We start from the raw sequence: 24448 nt of genomic DNA on the forward strand, positions 1-24448 counted from the left end.
CAGATAACGCAAACTTTCTATAATGCCTCTAGATAATCTTCTTCAGCCTGTTTGAATCCACTTCTGGACAAAGGCCTCCTCATGAGTTCTCCATTCTTCTCTGTTTTGTGTTTTTTGGTGCCAGTTTTGCATCAAATGATTCGTCAGTAGTTATTGGTTGCTCAGAAATTTCATTGGTATTCTTGCCAGAAGTTGTAGATTCTTCCACAACGTCTGTATCGTTGACGACGCATTTTTTAACACTTTTCCAGATGGAACATTATTTTTTTTCTGTAGTGGTTAACACTTTTTGTCAAATCTGATCGCTTTGCTTCAAGGGCTTTTAAGAGGATGGGTACGTATTTTCGGCTGCAATGCTATTCAGATGGGGATTTATTTTTTTCGAATCCTGAGAAAACTAATAAGTATTTTTGAAAAATTTAAACGCAGAATGAAAGATTACGTTATTAGCGAGGGCCGAAAGTCCCTGAGAACTTTTATAATGTTTATTTTAATAAGTTACAGGGGTGAAAAACTAAGAGAAAATTTAGTGTGATTTTTAATTTCAAATATCTCATTCAAAATAAACCTTTTATATATTCTAAGGGACTTTCGGCCCTCGGTAATAATTTAGTCTTTCATTCTGCGTTTAAATTTTTCAAAAATATTTATTCGTTTTTCAGGATTCGAAAAAAAAAATGAACACAATGTCCGTGGTAATATTTTACAGATCTATCTTTGTCTTACGACGCACTCAGTCGAATAGAATATCATATCATATTGTCAGTCAGACAATGACAATCAGTGACAATTTTAAATATTTGACATGGCATCGGGAATATTTTGAGTTGTTGATTAAATAATATTGATATACATATTATAGCGTATTTGATAAATAATTGATTTAAGACGTGAACTTAATAAAAAGTTATTTATTGTGTATTATTTGTGGAAGATCCAAGCGGAGAATACATCAGGATAATATATTCTGTGATCCAAGTATTTTGTTGTTAAAGATGTTCAAAATTGTAAGCGTTCCATAGTAACAATATATTATTAAAAAATCTTTTAAACACTTTTCATCTTTTCTCGATATTAATTTTTGTTGTACATGTAAATTATTACAATCGCTGAATACATAGTTAGTAAAAAAATTATCAGTAGTAATTGCACAAGAGCTCTAAAATTATCGAATTTTTCCCGAGTGACAGTTTGACAGTTTTAATTAATTTAAATTATGTCAAAGTGTCACGAGGGCAAAAATTCGATAATAATTTTATAGATCGAAGGCAATTTGTTGCGATTATTTCATGAATAAAACTGTTCAAAACCAAAATTTTATTGTAATTTATTTATGTAAGTACAAATTAGTACAATTAAGCACCCAGTTATAAATATTTGACGGTTGAAAGTCATCACTTTTATAATTTTTAAAACATTAATTGTCATTAATTTCACTGAATGTATTTTTTCGTAGCAACGAAGGGCATCTGACGTAATATACTTGACGACAGGATATTATCAAAAATTATCAGTTTAATTTTTATTTCTGTAGCTTTCTATTGGTCAGAATCTCCTATGAATGAAATAATATTTATTAACTGAATTAATAATTTGCAATTATACAAATATGTAACAGTTATCCAAGAACATTCAAAAGCCATTCTCTTTAAAGTTAATCATGACATTGTCAAGTAGAATGACATTCTAGTAATGTTTACATATCCATACCAGTGTGAATTTTACTACACGTAATTTGCCCTGTAAAGACAGAAACAGTAGGAATAGCAATAGCCGTAAAATATTTGCGAATTATGTACTGATGGCCTTAATATTTCAACAATGAAGCTTGCCTTGATCTGTTTGTTTAATTTAGTTAGTTAATTAATTTTTATTAATTAGATGTGTTTTTGTTTTAGAATGAACCCAATTTGCGGCTACAAGGATTCGAACAATTCAAATGGAAACGACGAAAAATGTGGGGCCACTTCAAAACCCGCTTCGAAGAATTCGTGCTGAATCTAGGATTATGGAGAGGATCCATGAAGTACATCGAAGGCAACTTTGGCACGGGAATTGTAGCCTTCTTTCTCTTCGTCAGATGGTTGTTCGTCTTGAACGTATTCCTCTTCTTACTCGTATTTTTATTCATCAACTTACCGACGATTTTGCTGGATTTTAAGAAGAATACCATATGCCCATCGTCGAATTCTACTGAAAATGCAACAGATCAATGTTGTGCTCAAATCTATTTCAATATGACGCTTTCGGAAAACCATGTGGTTTTCGATTTTGTACAAGGGACTGGGTTCCTAGAACGTACATTGTTGTTTTACGGATTCTACAGCAACGAAGTACTTCAATATATGACGGGAGGTGTCACTATGAAGTATAACATACCAGTCGCTTATTTCTTACTGGTGATCCTCTGTTTCGTTGTATCAGCTCTCTCTATCCTCAACTCAGCAGCCAATGGTTTCAGAGAACGACTCATAGAAGGAGAAGGACAGTTCTACCATTACTGCAACACCATCTTCGGTGGATGGGATTTCTGTATCGATAACGAAAAAGCTGCGAAGATAAAACAGCAGCTGATATATAACGATTTGAAGGCAAATATAGAAACCGAAAAAATCAACGATGAAATCCAGAATCGGTCCACCAAAGAAAAATGTAAGATATACTTCTACAGAATCGTTGTCAATTCTGTAGTGTTAGCAATCCTAGGGGGCTGTGGATGTATAATTTACTTAGTGTTCACCTTTTGTACGAAAGAATCGTCTGAGGACAAGTACATCCAGTTTTTGTACGAATTCTTACCTTCTTTGACGATAGTCGGTTTGAACATGGTGATCCCATTCCTGTTCAACTTCCTTATGACCTTCGAGAAATATAAACCTTCTACTGAGCTGAAGTGTTCCCTCATCAGGATCGTCTTCCTGAGACTTTCAGCGTTAATCGTGCTCTATGGTTCAGTTTGGAATAAAATAACCTGCGATAAAGAGGACCTGAGAGCTTGCGGAGTCTGTAAAGACGGTCCAACTTGTTGGGAAAGTTACGTCGGCCAACAAATCTACAAACTTCTGTTGACTCACTTCGCTATCCAAGTCGTAATGACTTTCTTCATTAACGCACCAAAAGCGTTATTGGCCCGACACGTAGAAAACAAAATAATCCAGTTTCTTTGTTCACAAACCTTCGATCTTCCAAAACACTCCTTGGACATTGTCTACACGCAAACTCTCATCTGGATCGGCATCTTTTACGCCCCACTCATCTCTTTTATGGGCACGATAATATTCTTCCTAATGTTTTATATTAAGAAGTTTGCTTGCGTTTACAACTGTAGACCAAGTCCCATCATCTACAGAGCTTCTAGAACAAATTCGATGTTTATGTTGGTACTTCTAATATCGTTTGCGTTTGCAGCTCTTCCATTAGGTTTTTCCTTTTCGGATCTCACTCCATCCAAGTCATGTGGACCTTTCAGAGATAAGGAATCCGTCTGGGCTTTAGCTGTGAGTTTGTTTCGGCAAACCCCTGATCTGATACAGACCATTATTTTCTTCCTGGGTACCGCAAAATTCGCGGTACCATGTATCATAGGATTGTTCTTCGCTCTGTACTACTACAGAGGTGTGAACTCGGCTAACAGACACTTGGTGTCTGTTTTGAAGAACCAGTTGGTTCTGGAGGGACACGATAAGCAATTTTTGTTGGATAGGCTGAGCTTGTTCATCAAACAGGAGAACCGGAAGAGACTTAGAACTGAACAAAGGTGTGAGGACGGGGATACGAATTAGGTAATAAGCCAAAACTTGTGAGATTAGATTTAATAACCAATGGACCAGTTTATGAAGGTATATTTTCATTTTAATTTAATTACATCTAATTTTTACCCGTAGTTAAGTTTTGTCACTTGTTCCAGTGATCTAATTTATGAATTCCATTCCTGAAGTGAAAATCCAGAAGACTATCAAACACTACCTTTTCGTTCGATAACAATATTTTCCTACAGATGAATTCTTTTACGTGTGAAATAAAGTTAGTCAAAAGGAGCTAAATCTGGCGAATAGGGTGGATGTTGCAACAACTTATGTTTTAATTCACCTAATTTCGCGACTTCCTTTGAAGCGTTGTGACAGGGTCTTGCCTTACCAAACAATGACGTTTTCCTTAAACCGGATCTTTTTTGAAGAATATTACATCCAGTTAGTCCAAAAGAAAATAAACGGAGAGGCAACGCTGAAAAATCTTTGAATTTACTAAAGCTAGTTATTTCACAGTTGATTACCGTGATTGTGTAGAGAAACATACTGCGGTCGGTCAAGAGAAACGTAGAACAGGGCTTACTGAGAGGGTATCAAAATTGCTTTCCTACGAAGATAATTAAATCCATTTACTAAGGCTGAAAATCAGTACACACATTCTAAATTGAATATAAATAAAAGGTATTATAGTCGGTCAGCTGTATGACGGGACAGAGCCGGTCGGTCGGCTCTAATGAATGTACAGGGTTATTCACTATATTTTGACCCCCTTGAAAACTGCTTTGTTTACAGAATTAGAAAGAAATGTAAAATACAAAAGTTATTCGATTTCTTAATTATGATTTTTTGACAAATATATTGTACTAGTGACGTCATCCATCTGGGCGTGATGACGTAATCGACTGTTTTTTTTAACCTTTAACTACCCGCGCATCAAGTTATACCATAACTACACGCGTGGCGTACTTTGTACGCCACAAGAAAATACACTTAAAAACAGCGGCTTTGTTTAATTTTTTTTGAAAAAATACACTTAGTTGTTTGTTATAAACCTTATTCGGCATCAGTGAATACTTGGAGTTTCTTTTCAGTAAGCCAATTGGGATTTATAACTGGAATCATGAAATAACTGGATTCCATGATAAATAAAATTACTAATAAAAAATTTTTTTAAATGTGATTTTTTACAGGAGAAAAAGTATTGTTTACAAAGAAAAATATATTTTTTGCCATAATGACTAAAAAACAATTAAAATATGTACTTATATTACGACTTATAGTAATATAATCCTGGGGTATATTGTCCACCACCGTAAACAACAAATAATAAAATGTAAATTACGATCTTTCCAGAACGCCGATTATAACGAAACTAAAACCAAATTGTAAAGCACATTCCAGTGATAGGTTAGAAAAATAAGCAAGGTCAAAAATTAAATTTTTAAATATATTTCCAGTAGAATTCTTATATCTGGCGTACAAAGTACGCCAGCGCGTGTAGTTAAAGGTTAAATGAGAATAGGGGTCGTGTGCTAACTCATTTGAAAGGTTATTCAATTCTCTATACAGTACTATAAACATTAAGATCATTATTTATACAGGGTGTCCAAAAAATATTTTTGAATTATTAACTAAACAATTTAATTAAAAAATTTTTTTTTGGACACCCTGTATAAGTAATCATGTTAATGTTTATATTACTGAATAGGTAATTGAACTAGCACTCGACCTCTACTCCTGTTAAAAAAAATAGTCGATTACGTCATCACGCCCAAATGGATGACGTCACTAGTACGATATATATGTCAAAAAAACATAATTTAAAAATCGAATAACTTTTGTATTTTACATTTTTTTCTATTTCTGCAAATAAAGCAGTTTACAAGGGAGTCAAAATATAGTGAATAACCCTGTACATTCACTGGGGCCGACCGATCGGCTCTGTCCCGTCATACAGCTGACCGACTATAATAACTTTTATTTATATTTAATTTAGAATGTGTGTACTGATTTTCAGCCTTAGTAAATGGATTTAATTACCTTGTAGGAAAGCAACTTTGATACCCTCTCAGTAACCCCTGTTCTACGTTTCGCTTGACCGACCGCAGTATGTTTCTCTACACACTCACAGTAATCAACTGTAAAAAATCTAGCTTTAGTAAATTCAAAGAGATTTTTCAGCGCTGCCTCTTGGACTATTACGTATTCGTACCATACTAGCTGTTGTCTTTCGATGCCATCTATGATTGTTCTTTCTAGTCTAGTATTCTAGTCTAGACCTCCTCCAAAAATCCACCTCAGTGGCTAATAATTTAGCGTTGTACTTTTTGGTTACTTGCCAGACTTCAGCTCCATAGGTTAATACTTGTTTTAATATTGTGTTTTAAATTCGTTTTTTAGTTTCTGTTCTTACAATTTTTCGTCACAGTACCGAATTCATTAATTCGTATGCAAACTGGTTTAATTTTGAGTGTGCAACGGTCTTGGGAGAAGATTTATGTTGATAAAGGAGATTTTTTTATCAAATTAGCATCGATACGGTCTAATGGAATTGCATAGTACACGACCCAAGTAATTAGTAATATCTTTCGCATCCAAAAACACTATCGTCATCACCCTTGCAATCGATCGGATAGTCTTAGCCTGTTCCTGCATGTAATTTTGCTCGATTTCCACAGAGAGAGTCACACGGTGCTAAATCTGGTGAATACAGTGGGTGATTGATTAAGTTGTCTACTGACGAATTAATAAACCGAAGTTAAAACTAAAAACTTTTTTTAGAAACATTTTTATCATAAATTGGTCCATTACCTTCCATATCCAGTTTAGTATCTTATGTAAATATTAGTAGAAGAATATGAAAAATACCTACTTTTGTAACGGGACTGTTTGCTGTATAAAACCAACAAACCATAGCTGCATTTTTATTTAATTTATACGAGATGTTTGGTTTTATCAGGAACAGTTCCTTCTTAGGTATTTCCAAGAGACTTACTAGCGGTAATGTTTTTGTTACTATACAGTTTTTTTAATCAATTAACTAGGTAATAGGTATTTCTATATATTGTAAATAATCATCTATAAGTATTCTATAACCTGGTGCTCTTTGAAGTATCAACAAAACGCCCATAATAACCTTCGATGCTCAAAACAGCACTAAAGCAGTTTTTATGATTTGTCAGTATTATAGAGAGTCTCGCGATTTGTCTCTGAAACCGATTGCAGCAATTATTTAACTCTTTCAGCTCCGATGACGCGTATGCGCGTCCAAATAGGACTACATTAGTGCTATGGACGCGTTTACGCGTCTACTTAAGTACTATAGAAAAATGACTTCTTGACATTGCTGTTCAAGTAAATTTTTAATATTCTTAATACTCTCTTGGATCTCATTCTTGTTGAACAATACAAATTGCTCAATATGTATTTTATAAAGATGATCTCATATACATGTTTTTAAAGATTCTTTCATGACAGTAAGAGATTTCTTGATAAGGTCTAGTACAATGACTGAAGCGTTTTAATAGATACACTTCTCCAAGAAATTAACGCACCACCTTAAAAATTGGTCATTTTTGATGTATCGAATTTCCTAAACCAGTTGTCCAATTTTAACCTAACAGAGAAGAAGAAGACGCAACTCTTGGCTTAAAAACCTACGACAATGGACGAATATGACCTCCATAGAACTATTCAGGGCGGCTGCAAATAAGATTAAATGGCCAACGTCCTTAAGGATATCTTGGTACTGGGGGGTTGTTACCCCCGATGATGGGGTTGATTTAGTTGAAACACTAATTACTGAAATATATTTATTTAAGTCACCATGTACGACAGTAACTAGTTGGTGTCGGGATGGATACTCTCTCTAATCTAACCACGTCGGTTTCTGAATAATGAATAAATTCCTTTCTTTACTTTCTACATATCTATAAATAAATCCCAATTGTTTGTTATGATTTCATACTTGAATGTGACCGTGAATTACTAATAGTACATAATTGCTGACTCCGTTGTTTTCAAAACGAGTGGCCTACATTGCAGAAGCAATGTCACCCATTTACGTAATGTAAACAGTACATGTAAATAATATTTGTTTGAGACTTTTAAAAATTAAATCGATATGGGTTACTCTTATTTTTTGGATGCTAATATAAATCATGTACAGGGATACGGCATCGTAAGAAGAAGAAGTTGTCCGATTTAAGTAATGTTTTAATTTGTTATAGCTTTATTCTTTAACAATATCGTTTTAATAATATTGATGCTTGTCAGGTAAATTGTCATTGTATACCGGGTGTACCAATTAAACTGATTTTTTCTCCAAAGTTCGCGTCACCCTCGTGGAATATTATAGCATTTATAAAATACTGAAATTAAAACCCAACTATAGCCTCATGTTTTCTTAACATTCTGTTTTTTGATTCATTCGCTTATGTTGGATAATAAAAAAGTTAGGTACTTTGACAACTAGCCTTGTTTTTCGTCAATACAACCTTATGGGATAATTCTGCGTGAAAAAATAATGACAGTTTGCTTTATAAACGTATGTCCGCAAATGCTTTGTTTCCGAGATAGGGGGTGTCGAAATTTTTCTTACAAACTCATGATTTATTTATTGCTCCAAAACCGGTTAAGATATCCAAATGAAATTTGGTGAGTTTTAAGAGGTAGTTATTGCGCATTTTTTGACACACAATTAAGAATTTTATATTCATTAGCGTGCATACTGGTAATATAACTCGTATGCGCGCCAATGGAGAATATAAAATTATTAATTGTATGTCAAACAATGCGCAATAACTACCTCTTACAACCTACCAAATTTCAATAACATATCTCAACTGGTTTTAGAGCAATAAATAAATCGTCAGTTTGTAAGAAAAATTTCAACATCCCGTATCTCGAAAATGAAGCATATGCGGACATATGTTTATTAACCAAACTGTGATTATTTTTCCATGCAGAATTGCCTCTTGAAGTTTGTCACTTCTTTAGAACACCCTGTAATGATGAAGAACGTGGCTAGTTGTTAAAGTACCTAATTTTTTTATTATCCAATATAAGCGAATGAATCGAAAAACATAATGATAAATGATAAGAAAATATGAGGCTATAGTTGGGTTTTAATTTCAGTATTTTATAAATGCTAGAATATTCCACAGGGTATTCCAAACTTCGAGGAAAAAACACAGTATTATTGTTACACCTGGTATACAATGACAATTTACCTGTCTAGCAACAATACTATTACAACGATATTGTTAAAGTTTGCTTAGCAATAAATGGTTGACTTCAATTAATGCGGTCGTAAATATTAAATTTATCTGACTTGGCCCATTGTTAAGACTGGTCCGGAGCGATAAGCAAACCAGGTAGACAGAGTTGGTCTTTTGACAATTAACACTGACTAGACGGTACTCCTGTAATAAAGCAAAGGATCCACAAAATTTACAATAATTACGACGACAAAAACAAAAAACGGATGTAAAATATATTGCTTTGCCTTATATACCCGAAATTAATGTTTTCAAATGAGTTTTAAAGTAAATTAAATCTTTTTCAATTGTTAAGATTATAGAAAAACCAACATTCAAACATATTTAAATTTTACCTGAAACCGGGCCTCTTATACTATTGAAGCACCAGTACAAGTATTGACCATTGAAGTTAACCATTTACTGCTAAACAAACTTTAAAGAATAAAGCTATAACTTATTAAAAAAAATCGCTTAAATCGGACAACAGGTTTATGGAATTCGAGACACCAAAAATAACCCATTTTTAAAATGGTGCGTTAATTTCTGGGAGTAGTGTATAAACATTACAGAGACAAGTTGTGCATTCTCTTATAAGTTTTAAAGTATACACAGTGAACAAAAACCTGCCATGATTGCATATTTGCCAAATTTTTAAATAGTTCTCAATAGATATACTCAATAAAATAGGAATAGCATCTCATGTATGTTGTGATACTTTATTTGAAAACGCATAATTCAGTGATTTTGAAAATCGGTAACCAAGTGAATGATTTGTTTGAAGTATATGAATATAGTTTATTTTTAATGTACACACATACTGATACTGTGATTAAATTTTATCTCTGGCATTTCTGTGTATTTATCCGAGATCTAATAGAAAAGAAATCATAATAACACAGGCACTAAAGAAAGGCAAGAAATAATACCAGTAATATTGTCCTTATTTACAGTAAGCGCCACACTAGTTGACGCAGGGGTACCTAATTGGTAGGCTTGGGCCAATCCGGTCCGTTCTCACTTGAAAAATTGTGACGTGACTTAAAAATAATTGTTTTTCCATACAAAAAATTCATTAATTATTAATAGTATTGTTTCTCTGTTTTAAGAAAACTTCATTCAAACACCAACAATATTACAATATTTTATAATTTTTACAACTTTAACACAATGACAACTATAAACTTCAAATACAACTGTTCTATAAACTGTCAACTTTCTATGTTTATTGGAAATGGTAAGTCAAAATGACGACCTCTAGTGGATTTCGGCGTAACTAAAATTTAGGTGTTTTTTCTTTTTATGGAGGTTTTTAATGTCAAATCGTTGTCAGTATTTTCGAAAATCAATATAATTAATAAATTTTAATACAAAAGATTTAATTAAAAGCTTACAAACCTTTTATCAAAAGTGTTCTTATTTGTATGTTGCGTTGCAGAATATTTGGAGTATATTTAGGATGAACACGTTCTTTTTGATTCTACTGATGCTGGTAGATTAATCGATGGGACTACTAAATTATTTTTCACTTTATTGATTTTCGAAAATACTGACAACGATTTGACATTAAAAACCCCATTATAGCAAGGCAATAAAAATAAAAATGCCTCAGTTGTAGTTCCGCCGAAATCCACGAGAGGTCGTCATTGTTACTTAACATCTCCAATACATTTTCTGGCATTCTATTTAGACGTCACTATGGTCGACCAATCTTTAGTTGCGTTCGGGGGTACAGTGGACAAATTGTCGCCGACAATTTCTAACCTCACTTAATATAAATAATACCGTTAATAGATAAATAAACAAGGTTATTTACTTTTAATTAATATTAATAACTAATTATTAAATTATAGTAGGTAAATATACCTTGTATATTTATCTATTAACAATATTATTTATATCATTTTAAAGTGCGCATGCGTTTTGCTAATTTGTCGCCGACAGGCACCCGCGAACGCATTTATACGGTTTGCCGACGACACTATTTTGTTAGCAGAATGTCTTGAAGATTTACAACAAATGGTTGACAGAGTGGTAGAAGTCAGTGAAAAAACCTGACTGTCCCTAAACACAAAAAAGACAGAATTTATTGTAATAGCAAAAGTCCAACAGCGCCAAGAAAGCATAACAATACATGGAGAACAAGTTAAAAAAAGTTTAAAAAAATATAAATATATTTACAATAATTAATGAAAATAATGAATACACGGAAGAGATTAAAGCGAGAATAGGACACAGGCAAGAAATGCTTTCAACAAACTGAAAAAAAGTATTCTGTAGCAGGGATATTATAATTTAGTAAAATTAGAAAATCTACGGTTTCGATTTGATCTGCCATCCCCCGATAGTACTATTTCTAGGTCTACCTGTTGTCAAGGAGGCTGTGCAGAAGACAAATTTACACCAAAACGTCCGTAGTTCTCGGTTCAAAAATAAAACTATTTATACCGTAGTATGGTTAGAACGCCCTCTAACGGGGAATAAGTGAAATTAATGTCGACTCGATTCAAGTTCTGTTTAACCCAGATATGACAATATCAAAAGGCACTAACCCAGATATTGTCATATCTGGGTTAAACAGAGAACTTGAATCGAGTCGACATTAATTTCACTTATTCCCCGTTAGAGGGCGTTCTAACCATACTATGGTATAGTTTTATTTTTGTACCGAGAACTACGGACGTTTTGGTGTAAATTTGTCTTCTGCACAGCCTCCTTGACAACAGGTAGACCTAGAAATAGTACTATCGGGGGATGGCAGCAGACAGATTTAAATCAAAACGAAACCGTAGATTTTTCTAATTTTACTAATGCCATACTCTGTATTAGAGTACAAAGACTCGTTTCATACAGGTTCTCTGAACCGCATATTGGAATATTTTCCTTGCGGTGCCTTTTGATATTGTCATATCTGGGTTTATTAAACAGAGGACTTGAATCGAGTCGACATTCAATTCATTTCATAAATTCAATTCAATTTCTTTAAAGATAAGACTTCTGAGATGCTACGTGTTCTCTGCATTGTTTTATGGATTGGAAGCTTGGACATTAAAGATGTTTCAAGCGGATTAGAAGCCTTTTTTTTGGGCCTACAGGATATTAAAAATAAGTTGGGTGGATAGTCACGAATGTCGAGGTGTTGGGAAGAATGGGAAAAGAGAGGTTTTGAATACAATTAAAGTTAGAAAACTGCAATATCTGGAACATGTCATGAGGGGTGAGTGTTATAACTTGTTGCAATTAATAATACAAGGAAGAATACAGGGTAAAAGGAGTCGTGGAAGAAAACGCATCTCCTAGTTAAACAATTTGAGAGCATGGTTAACTGCGATTTAGGGAAGCGGTATCGAAAGTTCGAATTGCCATGATGATTGCCGACCTTCTTAGAGATGGCACGTGAAGAAGAATATGTCATTAGACATAAAAGTAAACAGTGCAACAAATGAAGAGTGCAGGGCTATATTAGCTCAATGTACCCGTGTGTCTAGTAGCATGGCAGTTAATGTATACAAGATTCATGGTAGTGTCGGAAGCAACTCAATCAAATAAAAAAACTTCAGATAAATTGTTTAATATCAGTTAACCGGTTTAGTCTGAATCCAGTGTGGTATCAGAACAAGGTTCCTTCACTTGCTTTCGTTCCTGTGCTTTATTCTTTAGTTAGTTAACTCGATCTCCTTTCCTGAGGAATCACTCAGTCTTGTTGACTTCTTTAGTCTTTTGTAAATATTTTAACATTATTCTTATGTTTCGTCAAGCAATAATTGTAAATATATGCAAAATAACAAACACTATAGTATCATTATGTGTGTGCTGAGTATTATTGTTTTTATATTGGAATTTGATTCACTTCATTTGAATACTTTTGTTTCATTTGGTTTTTAATTTATTTGTTTTTTATTCGACTTTGTTTTAAACAAAAAAATATATACAATAAATTATATATACCTATTTTTTAAGGTTTGATAACATCTAGTCAAGTAAATATTTTATTTATACACCTTTTATGCATAATAAATAAAAACAAACTCATTAATGGTTTTATTTTTATTAAACAAACAATTTTTACATGAAATAGATAGGTACTACATTTTTACACAACAAATTTTTAAATAAGGACTTACTTCAAGCCAATTTTGGGCCTTATTATTTTAATTAATAAACTAAATAATTAGATATTAAATTATAAAATATATTATTATTATTAAAACATGATTTCGCTATAAAAGTTAATATTTTTTACATCTAAATACAAAATTCAAAAAATCCAGACTTATAACAAGTTGCAGAGTGTTTAACAATTATTGAATAATTAAAAAATATGTATATAATACACTAACTCCTTATTTTTGTGTTGGTAACTTGTTGTGTAAGTATCTGTAGTAAAAGGCACATTTTCTTTTGATCTATGATGGAAGAAAAGGAATTTTTGGAAAATTCAGTGTTATTCTTCTAGTATGGGACTGTGAAGCTGAAACAATATGAAAAAAAAATATTAAAACGACATATTTATGTAACATTTATTTAATCATAAACAAAGATTGTCAATATAAAGTTAAAAAAAATCAATATGAGATGTAGGTAAGTCGTCAGAGAAAAAAATGCCCCTGGGCCTCTAAAAATCATACCAACAAGCTAAATTTTGCTGAGAATGTCAATTTTGAGACCTCAAAAAGATGCAAAAATGAATGTGTATGCTGAGAATCTACATGAAAGAATCCTAAAGTGAAGGAATAATAATTAACTGAAGAACTATTAACAGTTTAAGCAAAAAATACAGCACCCAACAAGAAGCGAAAGCATCGACTATTTCAGGATCCAAATTTCTTTGCGCATGTGCGATCCAGCCGCCATCTTTCTAGCGGATTATGTGTAAGTGCTATTTCTCAACGTGACAACAAAGAAAGACAAATGAATGTTTGTTGAACGTAAATATATTTTTAAAATTTTGGTGTTGTTTAGTGTTTAAGAGACAAGACAAAGTTATTAGAAATTTCGAAAGTATAATAATTCTGTATTGAAGTAAAAAGGTCTTGAGTCAAAAATATCGATTTTGACAAGTTTTTTAGTTCGAAAAAAAAAAAGTAATAGAAGTCGATAGAAATTTTCATCTTTATTTTGAAATTAATGGTAGGGGAGCCCAAGCGGGGATTTTTGGAGTTACTCGAGCGCGTCAGATTATCATATGGGGAGAAACCTGGTACACTGCAGATGTACCTCTACCATATATTGGCTCTTAACACAGGAGAGTTCGTTAAGGGGGGCCCAAAAAAAAATCTATCCTTAAAAAAACTCGAAATTGTCAGATTAAGATAAGGTAAGTTAAGTACATGCAAAAGAGTGTATATTTCAAAAATCTGACGATTTGAGCCGGGCGTAAGGAAATGGGTGAGCCCAAAGTTTCACAAGCGATTTCGCGAAATTAATGACAGATCAAAAAACTAAAAAATGTGCTCAATATTTTTTAAAAATCTATTGAATGATACCAAACACGACTTCCCACGGAGAGGAGTGGGAGGTAAATTTAATATTTTAAATACGAATCCCGCGATATTTCGCGAAATGAACATCAGATCGAAAAACTGTAAAATACACTTATTCAATATTTTTGAAAAATATATCGGATGTCACCAAACAACCCCCCACGGGAGTGGGGTGGGGGGTTACTTTAAAATCTTAGATAGGAGCCCCCATTTTTTATTGCAGATTTGGATTCCTTACTTAAAAATAAGTAACTTTTATTCGAAACATTTTTTCGAATTATGGATAGATGGCGTTATAATCGGAAAAACGATTGTTGGAAATGAAAAATTAAATTAAAAAATGGCAAGCGCCCACTAAAATGGAAAACTTTACTTAACTTTTTTTGGTTTTAGGACCGACTCTTCACAACCCAATAGGTCCCCAAAGCGCTCGAGTGACTGCACATTTAGCATACTTTGCTCCTCTACCATAACTATTAAATTCAACGAAGCATTAAAAATCCATCACATTTCATCGGTTTTTTAACATACAAAACTTAAGGTTGTATGACACCATGCATTTTCTTGTATCGTTTCTGATATGTCAAAAAAATGCATAGTGTCATAGATACAAGAATTTGTGTCAGACACAGATTCTTGTACAAGAACTGCGCAATAAGCAAAAACGTATAACCTGCTGGTAAAACATCTAAATGTCATAATGGCGGCTGAAAATGGGATCATGTAATTTATGTCTTGCTGAATTTATTTGTGTTTTTGTAGGTATTATTTATAAATCTTTTATTGATACTTAATATATGGACTACTGTTCTGCTAATAACCATAGGTATATTTAGCTCGCAGTAAAGTTCAAACTATGGCTTTTATTGCGTTGCATAATTTTTTTATACAGGAAAATACAATCGTTCCTAATTTGGATCAAACTGAAAATAATTCTAATGCAAATATTTTAGCACAAAATATCAAAAAAAAAAAAAAAATAAAAACACCAATATGTAATCAGCCTCAAACAGTCAACGTAAAAATTATGGTTAACATTAAAATGTTAAATTTATAAGTTTTTAAAAGTTTATAAATTTTATAAAATCCTTAAAATCAGCTGTAGACGCAGTACTACCATACCAATGTAACGTGACAGGGTGGCAAACAAAATTTCGACCAATCACGTGCCGAATTACATACAATTTTTGATACAAGATCTTGCATAGTGTCATATCATACAGGACATAAATGCACGTACAAGAAAATGTATACAACTTTCTAATATCAGAAATGATATAAGAAATAATACCAGAAAATGCATAGTGTCATACGGCCTTTAGTCAAAATCGATATTTTTAACTTAAGGCCTTTTTACTTATCAGTACAAAATTAATATATGGGTTATATTAAATTTTACAGAAAAAAATACAATTCATATAAATCAGATTAACTTAAAAACACTAATCTAAAGTATAAAAACTAAAATCTACAAAAAAAACACTAGTTTTAATTATTACTCTGTTTCTTAGTGTAACCAAAATTTGACTAATGTTTTGAGCGATTTCTTCATTACTTTTCTTAGTGTAATAATACGTGGCAATCTGATCATTCTCCGACCGATATTTCTGTCCCCTGAATATCAAAGGAGCCGACAGGTGCTTTCGCTTTTTGTTGGGTGCTGTATTCTTTGGTAAGAGCAATGAATATAGATGCAACCTCTATATTCGTTGGTAAGAGCTCTCAGATGCTACATGTTTCTGATACTGCAATATGGACTTAAAAGCCAGACATTGAAGCAAGAATACATAAATAAGCTACAGTCATTTGAAATCTAGTGTTAAATGTTTGAAATGAAAGCGATATGAAATGCTAAGATTGATAATACAGGGAAAGATAAGAGAAAGAATCAGAGTGTCATAATTAAAAAATTTCAGTTCAATAAAACACTTCAGAGAAGTGGTAGATAGATAGTGATGATGATATCCAACCTCTGAGTGGGAGACAGAGCTCTTAAAGAAGATGAATAGCATCTTACCCTACCTGAGATTGGTTCTGTAAAACCAGAAAAAAGCATCAGAAACAAGACCCACCACAGCCATAACACAAAGACTACTGGAAAAAGCAGAGATGAGAGTACTGAGAAGAATTACAGAAAATACGTTGAGAGATCGAAAGAGGAGTGAAGATATTAGAAGAAAAAGTAATCTACTGTGTATACACGAATGGACCCTAAACAGAAAAAAAAAAAAAGAATTGAATAACCACAAACAAAATGGAGGAGACCCGTGTGGTCAAAATAGCAAGAGATAAACCACCAAGCTGTAAAAGTATAGCCAACCTTGCAAAAGATAAGACGAAGTGACAACCTTCTGTAGATGTATCAATCCACCAATGAACAAGCAGAATTACTTATAAAGAGAGAAGCAAACACTTATTAGTTATTTTTAAAATGCCATTCAAAACCTTACTTGTGATACCATTTTAAACAAATAATTTGGCTTAAAGAAGTAAAAAAAATCTTACTGCTTCCGCTATGTCAATCCAATCTAGAGCTTGGACTATGGTATCGTTCTTGCTTGGCTGTTTATCCCAATTCCAATGTGTCAGCTGTGAAAACATATTAGTAACATATAATTTTCTATCGCATTTCTCAGTCTCGGGCCGAATACTTTCATGTAAAACAAGTCCAAAGTATCCATCAGGTAAGTTTACGTGTTTTCCTTTTAGAGGATATCCTCTAAACGAAGAGGTTAATTCTAAAATTGATTAGAGATTAAATATGTGGTCTTAGATGACTATTAAGACTTTTAAGTTTTTAGGGTCAATGATAAGCTGAGATGATACTTGTATGAAAGATATAGAAATGAAAACAAGTCACAAAAGCACTCTACGGAGTGATATGGAACAACACTCTAAACAAAAAAAAAATATTTTCCAGAGCATAGTGCTGAATATTACCCTATTTGGAGCGGAAGTATAGTCAATGAGAACAGCAATACAAAATCAAATAGGAACAGTTACATTGGACTCTATGAGAAGATATCTAGAAATCACCAGAGAGGATAAGAAGGGACGACATTTTGAACAGAATGGAAATAGAATGCTCAATTACAAAAAACTTGGAAAACAGAGTCCTGCAGTGGTACACAGGTGGTCGAAAAGAATATTGGATTGGGACCCTCCAGGAACAAAACGGAGAGTAAGACCTGCTATGAGATGGAAAACTTACATAGGAAATGCTATGATAGATAGAGACCTCAGAGAAGGCGACTGGGAGAATAGTGCTGTGGAGGACGAAAACAGCGAACTCGAAATGGGAAAAGCCCAAGAAGATTAGATATAGATAAATAGCAAATATCTTACGTTCGTTTTCATCAGCTTTGATATAATTATTAAAAAAATTGTTAACTTTAGCGTCACAGTCGGCATGGACTTTAAAAGGTACACTTTGAATATTACTTGTTCGATTTTTACAATCTAAATTGTTTTTCCCGCTGTGTATATGAATCGTCGCCATTTTTGCGAATGGTTAAATTCATTCTTCTGTTTCTTTAAAAAAAATTTGAAAAAATGGCCACAGAACGTTAACATCATGGAAATTTGTTTTCATACTCATCAAGTGGGAAATAAAATCAGAATGATATGTGCAAGAAAATAATAGGAATTCGGACGCTTTGTATTACTCTAATAATTTTAAAAAGACGCGACCAATGCCAAACGAGAGAGTAAATAAATAAATTCATTATTTGTGATTGTGATGGATAACTTCAATTTACAGCCACTAACAAAGATTTGAGTTGTCACCAGTTGTCACTAATGTTCTTTTGTTGAAAAAGAAGAATCCACGAATCGTGTTTTTATTGAGGTTATGTTTTCTAAAGCTCTTGGCCTGAAATCAGCACGTGGTGGAATATATTGTTGAATTTGTTTATTATATAGTTATTTAGTTCAATTATGGGTAAACCAGGTAAGTCATTTTCAAAATTTTATAATTATTAAACAAACATGTCAATGGTAACTCAGTAATTTCTTGTAAAACGTAAAAATCATCATTCTCTTTGCCATTATCTCTATGCGGGGTCGGCTTCCCTAATTGCATTTCTCCATAAGTTTCTATTTTGAGTCATATCAGCATCAATACCCTTTACCGACATGTCCTTCCTAAGCGTCTTTCCCAGGGGCCCCAGGTATTTGCTCTTCCTCTTCTGCTTCTTCCAGGAACCCGCAGTTCAGCAACTCTTCATATAGGGTGATTAACGTCTTAATGTTCAACATCACCAGTTTATTAACCTATGTCGCCTCATTTTGGCATTAATTGGTGCCACCAGAGACCTCATCTAATATACTCATTCCTAATTTTATCCTTTTTATTACTCATTCTCATTTTGGGCAACTTACAGTTTAGGGCTTTAGGGCAACGAGCGTACAGTGTTGCCATATATTTTTCTAATATAGACGTTTATTTTTCTAATATAGACGTTTAAAATATTATTTTTTATAATTTAGTTTAGTTAAATTTCAGTTTAATTTTGTGTATTCTTAGTCTTAGTTCATAGGTTAGTTTATTCATTTAACTACATTAGTTTCTTTTTATTACTATTTACTATTTTAGATATTTTATTATTTACATTTTAGAAATTTTCTATTAATTGTTGATTTTTATATAATTTTAATGCTTTTAATATAGTGTCTAAATGATATTATCGATGTTTCTATTTATTTTCTGATTTATATCTAACATTAATTTGTTTTTGATTTTTAAATTATATATTGTGTTCTTATCTGATTTTGAATTATAGATGTTACAGTAAGAAATATTTTATAATAGGGCAACAGTCAATGTTTGGTTGCCCTAAACTGTAAGTTGTCCCTCATTTCTGTCATATGCATTCGTTGTTCCTCTTTCTTTTTAACATATTCACGAGGTACTTCTTTCTTATGTAGTAACCCACCACAGAATCTCTAGAGGAACTCATATCATATGCTTTCTCAAGTTCAATGAATACCATATCAATGGCTTAGTGTGAAAACCTCGTATCTAATTTTTTTTCGAAAATGACATTTTAGTGGTTTTAGTTGGAAAACCTTGTATTTCACGATTTACAACTTTTCGAAAAATTCCAAATACACTAGACTATTTTCTACAGCCGAAAAAAGAAACCACATATATCAACTGCTCTCTTGATTTAGTGTGAATACCACGTATATTTATAACCAAGAATTTGGTACTTAATTTGGAGTGTTTGTTTGAGAGATTCGACTTGCAGAAATGATTTTTGTGAACAACAAAAGGTAGTCGGGCATATAGGAACATTTTATGAACCTTAAATCAAAAGATTTGTATTGGATCGACCTAGTATTTGGAGGTTTGCAATGAGCTATGAAAAATGAAAACCTCGTAAATAATAATAAACACAACCTCATTTGAGATGAAAAACACGTATATCAAGATATACGAGGTTATCATAGTTACTTGAGCAAAGGCTCTATATACTGCAAGGATATTTACGTATTTTTCATAGTTAATATTTGTATTTTCAATTTAATAGCAACATTTAACACTTTTAGCTCTGTGCCAACAGATATTTGTCACAATGTGCTCGAATTAAAAATATGTAACGTAATTTTTGTTTTTAGGTTATATTATGCAGAAAATCAGTTTTTTGCCTCTCCTGTAAAATTGTAATTTAATGAGATACAAGGTTTTCACACTAAGCCATCGATATGAATGTTTGTTTCTTTATTCCTGGATTTTTCTATCAACTGCCTTATAATGAAAATTGCGTCTGTGGTTGATCTGCCTGTAGAAAGCCAAATTGGTTATCGGATATTTTGGTTTCTTCACAATTCTATCAATTCCTCTTTCACATATTTTCATAGTGTGACTAAGTAGTTGTATGACCTTGCAGTTCGTGTATTGTATACTTCTTTGTTTTTGTAAACAGGTACTAATATACTGCTTCTTCATTCGTCTGGAATTTGTGTAACTTCTATTATTTCTATTGAATAAACCTGTTAGCCAACTTGCTCCTGTCATCTGGTCCAACTGCTTTTCCTTTATTTATTTTTTGAACTGTTGTACTTGAACAACTTCCTCATTTGTTATTCTGGTGACCATTACTGTACTGTCTCACTAACTCAACATGTTTTCTATCAAATTCGTCATTTATTAAACGGTCAAAGTACTGTTTCCATCTCTTTTTGACATCCTTGTCGTGAATTAGTATTTCAATAATTTCATCTCAGATACATTTAATTTGATTAAAATATTTTGCTTTCTTTGCTCTTGGTTTGGCTATTTTATATATATTTGTTTTATTTTCCTTGGTATTAAGTTCATATTATAGATTTGTATACTCTTCTGCTTTAGTTTTCGCTACTGCTACATTCGCTTCCTTTTTGGTGACCCTATTGTTTTGAAGATCCGTGTCCAACCAATTTTCATGCCACTTTCTATTGTAATTTTATTGGTTTTATAAAAAACCATATACAGTCGAACCCGCTTATTGGAATAGCTTTCGTACCAAGCAAAAGTATTCCTATAACTGGAATACGATAATAACTGATCATTAGTGGCTAGTAAAACCGGGATATTTTTATAACCGGTATTCTAATAAGCGGGTTTGACTGTATTTTGATGTCACAATTATTACAACTAGTGTGCAGTTTCATTTACTACACGGAAGGCACTGAGGATGGTCTGAATTAGATCGAAAACGTTCTGTTTTACTCCATTTGGATGACTTAATTTTTAATAAATTTTTATACCATTATACAAAGTTTGTACTTCTACGTACATTTTAAGTTTTATTGTTTTTCTTGTAAAACGTAAATAACAACTTGTTTTCTTTTAGATTTTTCTCCAGGAGGTGGTAGAGGAGGCCGAGGTGGCTTCGGCGGTGGCCGAGGAGGAGGAGGAGGATTTGGGGGCGGCCGAGGAGGCGGCGGTGGACGTGGTGGTTTTGGCGGCGGTGGACGAGGAGGTGGCGGCGGCCGTGGTGGCTTCGGTGGGGGCCGTGGAGGAGGAGGACGAGGAGGCTTTGGTGGTCGTGGAGGTGGCGACCGCGGAGGTGGCGGCAGAGGAGGATTTGGTGGCCGTGGGGGCGGAGGCCGTGGAGGTGGAAGAGGTAGAGGTGGTGGAGGAGGCGGATTCAAGGGAGGAAAGACCGTAGTTATTGAACCACACAGGCACGAAGGAGTTTTCATTGCGAGAGGGAAAGAAGATGCTCTAGTCACACTTAATCTTGTTCCTGGGTCTGAAGTTTATGGAGAGAAGAGGATATCTGTTGAGGTAAGTGTCGTAAAGGTTCTTGATAAATATTGATGTATTGAAAACATTGATATTTACCATTCGATATATCAAATCAATCCAATACATCAGTTACACTGAATATATTGATACCTCAGTTCCATAAAGAAACAACTCCAAAAATTTCGTATTAGGAGTTAATTATAAGAAACTGTTCAATAAGTCATCTTTTATTGATATTATATAGAAAAAAAGCCAAAAATCTTTTATTTTCTGAAGCTATTTTGTTGTGACATCTTATGCAATGTTTTGTATTTTCATAACAAGTTCCAAGATCAAAACGTCAAATAAACTTAATTTCAAACTAAAATTGTGGCTCATTTCCAAATAAAACACTACATTTTATTTTCTCTCTCCATTGTGTTATTTGATTGGTTACAAAACGTTTCTGTATAATACTACACTGTACTAAAGTCAACAACTATAAGTGTGTCAATTTCATAAGGAAACAACTAAGACATTAATTGAATCAGTCATTTCAAAACCCCTACATCTGAAAAAAAATCGATTTTCATTTTTTTTGCATTTTTACTACCCTTAGATACAGTCACATGTTTCAAGAAAAACCCAACCCGATTTAACATTCTAAATGAACCTACAGAGTGGAGAAAATTTTTCTATTAAGAGAAACCTGGCAACCTGAGATATTTTTGGTCCTTTTCCACAACTTTGCTTTTTTGGACTTACGAGATTTCTGAAACAACTTATTCAATTAGTAACATTGCATATTCAACAAGTATGCATCTTTGATTGTGATTTTCTCAAAACTCTAAATGTTGAATTTCTCTATGTAACTGAGGTATCGATATATACAACATCAATGCAAGTTTTTCAATTGAAACATCACAAAAGACATTGATGTATATTTTAAATGATTCTAGTATTGTTTCCTTTTATGATCATAAAGATGTTAAAAGACTGTTAGATTTCAATACAAAGTTCAACCACAATTTTGTCCCTGCATTTTTGTGTACTGAATATGTTATATATGAGATAAGCAAAAAGGAAAGGAAAATTAGAGTTTAACTAGGTTTGTTTATTTTTTAACAAACTTCAGTTTTACGCAGATTTCCCTAGAAAATAAGTAGTTTCTACATATTTTGTGGTCTTTAATTTCGTCTTTCAGTACTCTCAAAGACATAAGGGAGAAAATTATGATTGAACATCTAATGCAGTGGTGGACAAACTTTTTAATGAGGGGCCACAACGTTCAAGAAAGTCTATAGGAGGGATAAAATTATAGAAAAAATACTTTTTTATTAAAGCTACATGTATACTGTCCGTGTCGATGGACCCTCAGCGGGCCGGATTAAATACTTTCGTGGGCTGTATTTTGCCCGTCACTGCTCTAATGAAATCCAACTATTTGAGTTTTTGAAAAAAGTTGAATGAAATATGAATTAAATAATGTTTTGCTTAAACTTGATTAGTAGCTTGTGTTTGAAGTCAAGGTATTTTTGGCATATATTTACTAAGACATTTTAAGGATGTATAGTGATTTCCCTTCTCATATTCTTCAGAAAGCCAAACAATTTTCAAGCAGTCTAAAATTATGTTTTAAAAAGTTGACAAATACATTATTAGTTCTTTTATTCTATTCTTTAATCTTCATACAATTTATAATTTATAAATTCAACTAATTGCTTTTTTTCTTTCAGAATGAAGGTGAAAAAACAGAATACAGAGTTTGGAATCCATTCAGAAGCAAACTAGCAGCTGCCATATTAGGAGGTGTAGACCAAATCCACATGCCACCAGGCAGTAAAGTCCTCTACCTAGGAGCTGCATCTGGAACAACAGTATCACACGTTTCAGATGTTGTTGGTCCTGAAGGTCTCGTATATGCAGTAGAATTCTCACACCGATCAGGCAGAGATTTAATAAATGTCGCCAAGAAACGTACAAATATAATCCCAATAATTGAAGATGCTAGACACCCCCACAAATACAGAATGCTGGTAGGAATGGTAGATACTATATTCGCTGATGTAGCTCAGCCAGATCAAGCTAGAATCGTGGCTCTGAATGCTCAGTATTTCCTTAAAAATAATGGACATTTTGTTATTTCTATTAAAGCATCTTGTATAGATTCCACTGCACAGCCTGAGGCTGTGTTTGCGTCAGAAGTTAAAAAATTACAAGCAGATAAACTGAAACCTCAAGAACAGCTCACGTTAGAGCCTTACGAAAGAGACCATGCTGTCGTGGTGGGTGTTTTTAGGCCGCCACCTAAGAATAACTAAATTTTTTACTTGTTTAGATCGTGTTCAGTTCATAATTGTTTGATAAGTTGTTATAGTAGCTTTAAGAACTCTAGGATATCGGCAAACTTCTTAGTTTGGGCATCGTTTGTTTTATTAATTGATATATTTATGTATGTCTACCTCATATATTGTAGGTACATAATAAATAACAAAGAAAGGCAATTACAGGATCACCAAAAGAGAGCGTTGATTTAACTATGCAGAAACGGTTTCTGCATTTTAATTTTTATATGAAAAATTTTATTACATGTAAGAATAACTATGTTTTGTAAGTATAATAATATAGATATTTTCTTCCTAATTGTAGTTTTATTATAATAACCAGTCTTTATATCTTAATACTCAAGAGAAGATAAGTCAAGCCTTGTTTTTCAATGATTTCCATATACATAGAGAGGTAAAA

At 33.0% G+C, this 24448-nt stretch overlaps 4 protein-coding genes across 6 annotated transcripts in view; 3 read left to right on the top strand and 1 right to left on the bottom strand.

The window, feature by feature from the left end:
- The window catches only part of LOC114330172 (transmembrane channel-like protein 7), a 54228-nt gene extending 41189 nt beyond the window's left edge, over positions 1–13039 (top strand). For all 3 annotated transcript variants that reach the window (XM_050661401.1, XM_028279492.2, XM_028279494.2), the window contains exon 4: positions 1899–13039. In XM_050661401.1, coding sequence (XP_050517358.1) covers positions 1899–3782 — 1884 coding nt within the window. In that variant the 3' untranslated portion in view covers positions 3783–13039. The remainder of the gene's footprint in view (positions 1–1898) is intronic.
- LOC126892004 (uncharacterized) overlaps positions 1–24448 on the top strand; it is a 502972-nt gene that overhangs the window by 420143 nt on the left and 58381 nt on the right. The window lies entirely within an intron of this gene.
- LOC114330175 (uncharacterized) lies at positions 13040–18031 on the bottom strand. The gene is made up of 3 exons (XM_028279498.2): positions 17836–18031; positions 16996–17228; positions 13040–13478 (listed from the first exon to the last, which is right to left on the bottom strand). The coding sequence occupies exons 1-3, from the start codon at positions 17987–17989 to the stop codon at positions 13452–13454; spliced, it is 414 nt and encodes a 137-aa protein (XP_028135299.1). The 5' UTR covers positions 17990–18031; the 3' UTR covers positions 13040–13451.
- Positions 18277–24346, top strand: LOC114330174 (rRNA 2'-O-methyltransferase fibrillarin). The gene is made up of 3 exons (XM_028279497.2): positions 18277–18439; positions 21327–21763; positions 23440–24346. The coding sequence occupies exons 1-3, from the start codon at positions 18427–18429 to the stop codon at positions 24022–24024; spliced, it is 1035 nt and encodes a 344-aa protein (XP_028135298.1). The 5' UTR covers positions 18277–18426; the 3' UTR covers positions 24025–24346.

The sequence above is a fragment of the Diabrotica virgifera genome, chromosome 9, assembly GCF_917563875.1.
Source record: "Diabrotica virgifera virgifera chromosome 9, PGI_DIABVI_V3a".
Taxonomy (NCBI): Eukaryota; Metazoa; Arthropoda; class Insecta; order Coleoptera; family Chrysomelidae; genus Diabrotica; species Diabrotica virgifera.